General features: G+C 40.5%; 2 protein-coding genes across 2 annotated transcripts; one reads left to right on the plus strand and one right to left on the minus strand.

Moving 5' to 3' along the window:
* Positions 1-122: 122 nt before the first annotated feature.
* Positions 123-2312, minus strand: armc1l (armadillo repeat containing 1, like). The gene is made up of 7 exons (XM_026318674.1): positions 2257-2312; positions 1791-1968; positions 1479-1570; positions 1210-1393; positions 1010-1126; positions 754-828; positions 123-642 (listed from the first exon to the last, which is right to left on the minus strand). The coding sequence occupies exons 2-7, from the start codon at positions 1941-1943 to the stop codon at positions 448-450; spliced, it is 816 nt and encodes a 271-aa protein (XP_026174459.1). The 5' UTR covers positions 1944-1968; positions 2257-2312; the 3' UTR covers positions 123-447.
* Positions 2313-2459: 147 nt separating this feature from the next.
* Positions 2460-8599, plus strand: mtfr2 (mitochondrial fission regulator 2). The gene is made up of 8 exons (XM_026318622.1): positions 2460-2594; positions 3412-3594; positions 3741-3845; positions 4030-4154; positions 6948-7156; positions 7262-7550; positions 7700-7883; positions 8114-8599. The coding sequence occupies exons 2-8, from the start codon at positions 3523-3525 to the stop codon at positions 8165-8167; spliced, it is 1038 nt and encodes a 345-aa protein (XP_026174407.1). The 5' UTR covers positions 2460-2594; positions 3412-3522; the 3' UTR covers positions 8168-8599.
* Positions 8600-9033: the final 434 nt, after the last annotated feature.

Raw genomic sequence — 9033 nt, forward strand, 5'->3', positions numbered from 1 at the left:
GGACACAAAAATTAAAATGCACATTAACGTAATATTTTATACCTTTATTTCAACATATATCACTAGACATACAGAAGTTGTAGAATAATTGTAGAAAATTAACAGTTTGGAAAGACCAAAAAAAAAAGAAAATATTTACACTTAATGACAATCATAGATAGAAAAAAGCATTATGGAAGTCCAGAAAAAAAAGAATTTTTGTCTCTGTTCATCTTGGAGAGTAGAGTAGAGCCAGATCTGATGTGTTTCTGTGCATATTAATGCACAGAATTAAATGCACATATTAATTAGTGCATAAAAATTGACAAACTGGTGAAGTTCAGATCACATTATCATGTGGCCTGCTCACAACCAGCAATGTCCATTCCAGTTACCGGTACGTGCACAAGGAGGAGTCCTTAAACACATCTCTCACACAGGGTCTGAAGGAATAAAACTGCCTCAGTGTCACCAGTAGAACGTTTTTGAGAGGAAACTTGCGGCTGCGTTGAGCCAGCTTCCACTGGAATCTTGCTTAGCTGTAGTGCGGGAAATTGCTCGATCAACCTCCCTCTCCGGGCTTTCCTCTTCTTCTGGGAGATACTCTGGCAGAGTTGAGTTTTGCTGCACCTTCACTCCAGATGTGTTCAGAGGGATCAAAACCTGAAGAAAACATTGACATTAGAGGAAATTTATTTTCTGAAAGCTTGATGTGAACTTGCACCCACAATACTTGAGCTTGTCCACCAGCATATTTACTCAAAATTCACACACCTCTTCTCCTGTATCATTCTTCACCACCTGTTGGGCTGACAACACTTTAGTGGCAGCAATGGCCGATGCCAGACTCTGTAAGTGAAGAGACAGTGTGGAAGAAGGCATCTTGAGACTCACTGACATCAATCAAAAGATTTCCTACAAGTATTTCTTAATAACTTTGACAATACAACAAATTAATAGTTATTTTTTTAAAAGGTCTGTTATTCCCAAATGAAAACTGATACTAAATGTTTGTATTTTTGTCTGTTACCTCAGTGGGCAGGTCTGAACGGATACGGACAGTGCATCTCTTGGAGGCCATCTGAAAGGTGAAGCTGATAACTCCTCTGACTTTCAGAAGAGCCTCCTCACACAATCCTCGCTGATCCTTGACAACAGAAAAACTATTATTTAACAACAAATACTGTCATACCACTGAGTATAAATGTATGCATCTACCAGTTTGCTCACTGTGCTGTCCAGCCCTTGGATGTGCAGAGTGACAGACTTCGACTTCTTGTTGGAGGAGTTGATAAAGAACTGAGGTTTCTTTCTCCTCTCCCCCTCATGTGTGCGAAGTACAGGGTTAACGTGTGCATTCAGAATACCGAACACCTCCTGGGCCAAAGCTGTGATGTCAACAGACAGCTCCTCCCTATATGGACATATGATTATTATAAGTATGGACATTTCATGTGCAACCACAACAAGAAAACACTCAAGACAGTTCATGTCCTCACCTGTGGATTAGATTCTCCAAGCTCACCATCATACCCAGTTCATTCCTCATGGTGGGGATGTTGGGAGACAACTCAGCCAGGTAACGCAGGGTCTAAGCACAGAGGAGGGAGTGTAAACAGATGATACCAATGAAATAAACTGCCCTGACTCACTAAACAACTAGTAAGTCTCATGTGGAGAAATTAAAAACAAGAAGCAAGATGTTTTAAAATTACAATGTTAATTTAATCACTTTTTGGAAGTGGCTGTTCAGATGTAGCTGCACTTTGAACTGCATGTCAAAACAGAAGCATTTGTTTTCATGCACCAACCTGCAAAGTTGCAAAAATAACTTCTGGATCCTTGTGGTCCAGGAAAAGTACCAGCCCGGGGAGACAGCCCTGGTCCTGGACTATAACCTCACGGTTCTGTGGTTCCGAGGCCAGATCCCGCAGCTGACTCACCACTGACAATGCGTCCATCATCTCTGTAACGTTACCAGACCTCACACTGCAAAGACACAATCACAGAGGAATCAGTTAAGGCCACAGTGGACAAATAGTCTTGGAGGTTTTTTAACCGCAGGAAAGTTTTTGCTAAATTCGAGTTAGCCCAGTGCTAAGGTTGTAGCTAACTAACTGTAGCAGGACTAACGTTACTCCTGGTCCTTAAAAACCGACCGACTTTACAAAAACACATTTGTCTTTGTTCTGTTTCAGTTTAAAGCTGTGAACTTCCTCTAACTGGGCTGTCTGTGTGTTAAATGTAAAGAAATTCAGCTTAGAGACATTTACTCACCCTCGAAAAAAACCGCAGCTCGTGTACAAAATACAAATTTACTGCCAGATTTCCGCGACACGCAATTGGTCCAGCAAACGTTACGTACCCCGCACGGTCGCCTTCTCTTATTGGCTAATCCTCAGGACTTCTGGAGCTACAGCCAATCACAATAGATGTTACTGCTGCGGCTTTATTTGACTTTACAGCCTCGTTGTTTGAACGTTTGATCTTTGAGGAAGCAGTGAGTTTTTTTTTTTACTGCTTTTCCTGAGTTATAGTTTATGTTTCTGGCTGCAGTGAAGAATCCGGATAAATGTAGCTACTAAAACGCGTTTCAACAAGAAAACGAACCCACGGTAAGTACACGCACATTTCCTCCCATTGTGAATGCGTTACTTTTGATGAGCTATGCAGCTTCTACACTGCAGAGCCTGCACAGTCTGACTGTCTCTGTGCTAAATTACTGGAGTCCACGATGGACCGTACGCTGTGCTGATCCAGTGTGATCAGTGGTCAGGTTGTGATGCCACCAGCTGTAAAAGTGGCAGCTGGTAAGTTAGTTAGATGGGAAGGTTTGTGCCATTAGTTTGCAGCCTATGTATTTATTTTATTCTTCTGACACATGACATCCAGATCAATGTAGCACCTCCATCTCTGGAGATAGACCAGTGAAATCACGTTCAATATGTTCTATATCTGCAGTTAGTTCATCATTAGTTATAAAGCAGATTAGACTTGTTTAATTCAGATTTAGTCTACATTATAAGTAAGTGTACAAGTTTGGTTTAGGCTGGAATTCATCTGTAAGGTTGCTGAGATTTAAAAATAGGTTCAGTACTAATATCTTAGGCAAACAGAGGTGCAACATTAGTCAGTTAATAAATAAATATAATAAATGGATGGTGAAACTGTGATGAGTAATCTACCCATGCAGCTATCCAAATGAGGAAGAAGGCAGGGTGGGAATAAAAATACAGAATATAAACATATTGTGGTTTCAAAAGCATAAAATAAAATGGGAGATTAAAAAAATCAGCTTTAAATTTGTTCATCCTCAGCGTTCAATGCAGCTCCATCAGGTTCAGTTTTGATTTCTCTTATGATTGATGATCTTTGAGGTTTTTAAAGTGTGCATTGGCTTTCTTTAATTACGTGCTATGTATTTTGTTTCAGGTGTGAACTATGTGACTTAGTGACATCCTTTCTGTGTCGGCCTGTGATTGAGTCAGTCAGCAGGAAGAGGAGCTTTGCCTTTGTCAGCTGGCCCGGGAAAAAGTCCTTCCAATGTCGTTAGTAGAGGACATATTGGATGTGCTGTGCATCGTCCTGGAGTATTTTGGAGTGCCTCCAGATATGGTGAGAACACAGACACGTTTCTGTTATAACTATTATAGATTCTCCAAGTAGGATCCAGGAATATCTGGGGACTTATACATTAGTGTTGTTTAAAGGTGGCGATTTTCTGCTAAGGTTAATTTATGTGATGTTTTTTTTTCCTGCAGCTGGTTCCAGTATGGAACAGTCAGCTGTGTGGTCAGTATCGCAGCATTGTGCGGATGATTGGGACCAACCTCCCACTGACACCAACACCACGTGTTCACTTTCAGGTACTGTACAGCTAACAGAAAATCAGCAGGCTAAATATATAGTCATGATAAATATGCCTATCTATCTAATATCTGTAGGTTGGTTTGTTATAAAATCATATCTTTGTTCTTATATTAACACTTTCTTTTTTGTCCTGTAGTCAGTGTCTAATTGTGTAATTCTTTGTCCATGTTTCATCTTCAGATCCCTCTGCTCAACCATAAGCCCCATGGGGACGATGACATCACCGTGGACACACCTGCCATCCCTTCATTCGCTGATGTCTTGTGGGTGTTTGAGGATGAAGGGGACAGCTCTGCCAAGACCAGGTACACACAAAAGTGTCATGGTCCAAAAAAAAAAAAAAAAAAAAACCCTAGACAGGTTAAGTTGGATTCTGATGCCAAAAACGGCTTAAAGGACACAATGGAGTGTGGGAAGTCCCCAGAGGAATAGACAGAAAATATTCCTACCAGTTAATGTAGGCAAGGCAATAATATGCAAGTTACAAACACTGAGCTTTTTATCACTCATTTATTGCAGCAGCACTTTAAATACATACATGTCTGTACATTTCTAAAGCAAACCTTGCTTTCTGCTTGCAGGGATAAAAAGCCATAATAATAATAAAATAAGCAGCAATTCTAATATTGATAATAATGTCAAGCTTTATTATATAGAATTTTTCAAAACAAAACACTACACATTAACAAACATATTTACATAGACATATAAGTGCAGTATGACATGTTCGTGCACGCCTGGCTTATCCATATAAACCCACAAAATATACATATATATATATATATATATATATATATATATATATACATATATACATACACACACACACACACACACACACACACAGTGGGTACGGAAAGTATTCAGTCCCCTTTAAATTTTTGCCTCTTTGTGTCATTGCAGCCATTTGCCAAAATCAAAAAAGTTCATTTTATTTCTCATTAATGTACACTCAGCACCCCATCTTGACAGAAAAAAACAGAAATGTAGAAATTTTTTCAAATTTATTAAAAAAGAAAAACTGAAATATCACATGGTCATAAGTATTCAGACCCTGTGCTCAGTATTGAGTAGAAGCATCCTTTTGAGCTAGTACAGCCATGAGTCTTCTTGGGAATGATGCAACAAGTTTTTCACACCTGGATTTGGGGATCCTCTGCCATTCTTCCTTGCAGATCCTCTCCAGTTCTGTCAGGTTGGATGGTGAACGTTGGTGGACAGCCATTTTCAGGTCTCTCCAGAGATGCTCAATTGGGTTTAGGTCAGGGCTCTGGCTGGGCCAGTCAAGAACGGTCACAGAGTTGTTCCGAAGCCACTCCTTTGTTATTTTAGCTGTGTGCTTAGGGTCATTGTCCTGTTGAAAGGTGAACCTTCGGCCCAGTCTGAGGTCCTGACCACTCTGGAAGAGGTTTTCTTCCAGGATATCTCTGTACTTGGCCGCATTCATCTTTCCTTCAATTGCAACCAGTCATCCTGTCCCTGCAGCCGAAAAACACCCCCACAACATGATGCTCCCACCACCATGTTTCACTGTAGGGATTGTATTGGGCAGGTGATGAGCAGTGCCTGGTTTTCTCCACACATACCGCTTAGAATTAACGCCAAAAAGTTCAATCTTGGTCTCATCAGACCAGAGAATCTTATTTCTCATAGTATGGGAGTCCTTCATGTGTTTTTTGGCAAACTCTATGCGGGCTTTCATGTGTCTTGCACTGAGGAGAGGCTTCCGTCGGGCCACTCTGCCATAAAGCCCCGACTGGTGGAGGGCTGCAGTGATAGTTGACTTTGTGGAACTTTTTCCCATCTCCCTACTGCATCTCTGGAGCTCAGCCACAGTGATCTTTGGGTTCTTCTTTACCTCTCTCACCAAGGTTCTTCTCCCACGATTGCTCAGTTTGGCTGGACGGCCAGGTCTAGGACGAGTTCTGGTCTTCCCAAACTTTTTCCATTTGAGGATTATGGAGGCCACTGTGCTCTTAGGAACCTTGAGTGCTGCAGAAATTCTTTTGCAACCTTGACCAGATCTGTGCCTTGCCACAATTCTGTCTCTGAGCTCCTTGGGCAGTTCCTTCGACCTCATGATTCTTATTTGCTCTACATTTCTGTTTTTTTCTGTCAAGATGGGGTGCTGAGTGTACATTAATGAGAAATAAAATGAACTTTTTTGATTTTGGCAAATGGCTGCAATGACACAAAGAGTGAAAAATTTAAAGGGGTCTGAATACTTTCCGTACCCACTGTATATAGTATAAGATTTACAAGAATGCTCTTCTTTACAAATATGTTTTCAGACGTGATTTAATTCAGTTAAACCACTTAACACTTCAAAAACAATAAGTACCATTTTAAAATCAGTTCAAAATTTTACTGGGAACCAATGAAGTAAAGTAAGAATGGGTATATTATGTTTGTTTTCTATTTGAGTTTGTCAAAATCCTGGCAGCAATGTTTGAACTAAGTGGGGACGTTCAGTGGACCTTTTGTTCAGCCCTGAATAAACAATGTTACAACAATTTAAACGGGAATAGACAGGAGCATGGATAACTTTCTCTAGATCTCGCGCAGAGAGTACTGGTTTAATTTTGATCATGTTCCTGAGATGTAAAATGCGTGATTGAATCGTCGTAATGATTTGTTGATCAGAGGAATGCCAGGTAAGTGTACCTCAACTCTTACTGGTTGTAAAGGTACTTGTAGGCAGCCTGTCTGAGGAGAACACTGGTCACAACAATGCTAAAAACAATGATAAAAATGATAAAGCGCCAGTTTAACAAGTAAAAAGTGCAAAATGACTCTTTAGGTGTTTACAGTACTAAATGTGCTTGGTATTTTAGTTTAGTTTTAAATATCCATAATCATGAACTGTTTGTCTTTTGTTTATGACGATGAACAAAACAACCATAAGGTCTCGTTATGGAAAGATGTGTTTCTTCAGTGAGTTAACTGATACTAACACTTATTTCAAAGTTTCCAAGATACTGATGCACATTTTAAAAATTGTTTTGCAGCTTCCAAGACACACATATGTGTTGGTAAAATAGAATATGTTGGTAATAACATCAACAAGATAAATTTAGACTGACGTGTGGTCTTTGCAGAAATCATTTACCTCCAAAGATGGAAACTGCAATAAATCGAGATGTGGTGAGATACCCAGGACCAGCACCCAAACAGGCCCAGAAAGGAATCAGGAATGTAAGGCAGACAACTGACTTAGAAGCCATGAAGAAGATCACAGCGCTGGAGAACGAGCTGGTCAAGCTACGAGCTCAGATAGCCATGATTGTCACTGCTGCTCCCTCCTCAGGTACACATTCACTGTAACTGGTCACACAAGATGTTTTGAGTACATTAGGGAAGCACAGTGTTTTATCTCTCATCTAATCGAGTCCCATCATGCATCATGCCCTAGATGCACCTTTGATGTCTCCACCAGCTCTCACCTCCACACCTCGTTGTGCTCCTCCACCACCGCCTCCACCTCCACCTCCACCTCCCCCTCCCTGTCTGAGCACCACTACTGAGACTCAGTCTGTATTAGAGCTGATCCACCAGCGCAGGAGGAATCAAAAAAACCTTGACAAGGGGCAGCTCAAGCCCCAGGGCTCAGACCCCAGCAGGGGTTCAGAATTGAACAGGGTGCCCTCCATGATGGACATTCTCAAGGATTTAAATCAAGTTAAATTGCGGTCCGTGGAGAGGTAGGTATTAGGGCCTGTTTTTGACTGAGTTATATCAGTGTTAATACCCTGAAATAGGCACTTAATTTCTCATTTCCTTGTATTCCTAGTATTTATTCATTTAATATAGTGACTTTGTTATCTTTCACACAATATTTCTTTCTTTCCAGGTCTCCAGGGGGCACTCCTCTCAGGAGGGATCATTGTAAGGGAGGTACAGCAGGACTTAATGACCCAGCTGCTCTTATTGCTGAGGCACTAAAGAGAAAGTTTGCCCGTCACCGCCACAATGTGTCCTCTGATAAAGAGAATTCACGAGAACTCTCACCATTCGGCAGCCCAGAAACACCCAAGGTTTGTTTTCACATGCCGTCACACAGCTTTATTTGATTTTTTTTTTTTTTCTGAGCACCTGTCATAAATAGAGACCTGTCAGCTTAAAGGTAGGGTAGAAAGGAGAAATTTAATCACAACTCTACCTTTAAAAAAAAAAAAGTCTGTCAGTTCCAGATCATTTGTAACGAAAGGCCTTTTTAATATTTCTCTGTGTCTGACAGTATGCTAACTTGATTCTTCTTTTCCAGGTTCCCCACCATTCCAGACGCAGTCAGGGACGCCTCCAACTCTTATCTCATTAAACGATACCGATCACAGTCTCACTAAGAGATTATTTCTGCAGCTGCTGATTCACATTTCATTTTTTGTCTGTTCTTCTGTGCTTTTAAGCAGGTTTGTCTCACATTGCAAACTGTTCAGTGTATATTTGCGTTAGGGGGATTACTGTAAACAAAGTTGTTTTGTTTTTGCGTGTTGGGTTATTACAGTTTCAGATTTGTTCACACTGATAAGTTTCTGTGCAGAACTCACTAGAAGGAGATAATGTATTTAAGCAGGTATGCACTGTGGCTTTTAGCTGCCTGCCTTGATGTTTCTACAATCACTGTGAGGACTTTCTTCCCTCAACCAAGTGAAATGAATAACAGCAGGAATTATTATTCACATAGCTGTTCTATGCAATTGCTCTTTCAGATTGGTTTTATGTTATTAAAGTGATCAAGTGCACTGATCAATTTTGTTGTTCTCTTTTTGTGTTTCCTAATAGTTCAGTTTGTTTTAAGCGTTGAAAGTTGTACATGTTCTGACTTTATTAGTGAGGGGTATTTGAATTGATGTTCAAACTGCAACAAGAGGCTTAGGACAAAATGCCTGTTTCACTCTGGACTGTCAGCAGCTGGAGGGATGACATTAAACCCATGAAAACATGAAAGCTCTCTAGAGGTTGTCTGCCTTTAGCTTCTGTTGTGTTTATCTGTCCAGAATTATATTTTTGCTGTGTTTTTTTTTTTTAGCATTATTATGACAAACTTTGCCTTCAACAAAATGCAGATAACATTTTATCAGTGCCCATATGAATGAAAAAGCTCTCCCTGTCTCTCTCTGCAGGCCACAATGCTGCTGTGTTTTGGCACAGAGGCATTAGGGGATCTGAGATAGCGTTTTTGAA

This window comes from Mastacembelus armatus, chromosome 24 (assembly GCF_900324485.2).
Source record: "Mastacembelus armatus chromosome 24, fMasArm1.2, whole genome shotgun sequence".
NCBI classification, from domain to species: domain Eukaryota; kingdom Metazoa; phylum Chordata; class Actinopteri; order Synbranchiformes; family Mastacembelidae; genus Mastacembelus; species Mastacembelus armatus.

What these genes read in the sequence shown, in the direction of transcription:
- armc1l (XM_026318674.1), bottom strand. Translation starts at nt 1,943, where the DNA reads ATGATGGACGCATTGTCAGTGGTGAGTCAGCTGCGGGATCTGGCCTCG. An exon ending in TTGGAGAATCTAATCCACAG is followed by an intron (nt 1,394 to 1,478) that starts GTGAGGACATGA and finishes ATGTCCATATAG; the next exon opens with GGAGGAGCTGTCTGTTGACA. An exon ending in AGAATGATACAGGAGAAGAG is followed by an intron (nt 643 to 753) that starts GTGTGTGAATTT and finishes TGTTTTCTTCAG; the next exon opens with GTTTTGATCCCTCTGAACAC.
- mtfr2 (XM_026318622.1), top strand. Translation starts at nt 3,523, where the DNA reads ATGTCGTTAGTAGAGGACATATTGGATGTGCTGTGCATCGTCCTGGAG. An exon ending in GACAGCTCTGCCAAGACCAG is followed by an intron (nt 4,155 to 6,947) that starts GTACACACAAAA and finishes TGGTCTTTGCAG; the next exon opens with AAATCATTTACCTCCAAAGA. An exon ending in CACTGCTGCTCCCTCCTCAG is followed by an intron (nt 7,157 to 7,261) that starts GTACACATTCAC and finishes ATCATGCCCTAG; the next exon opens with ATGCACCTTTGATGTCTCCA.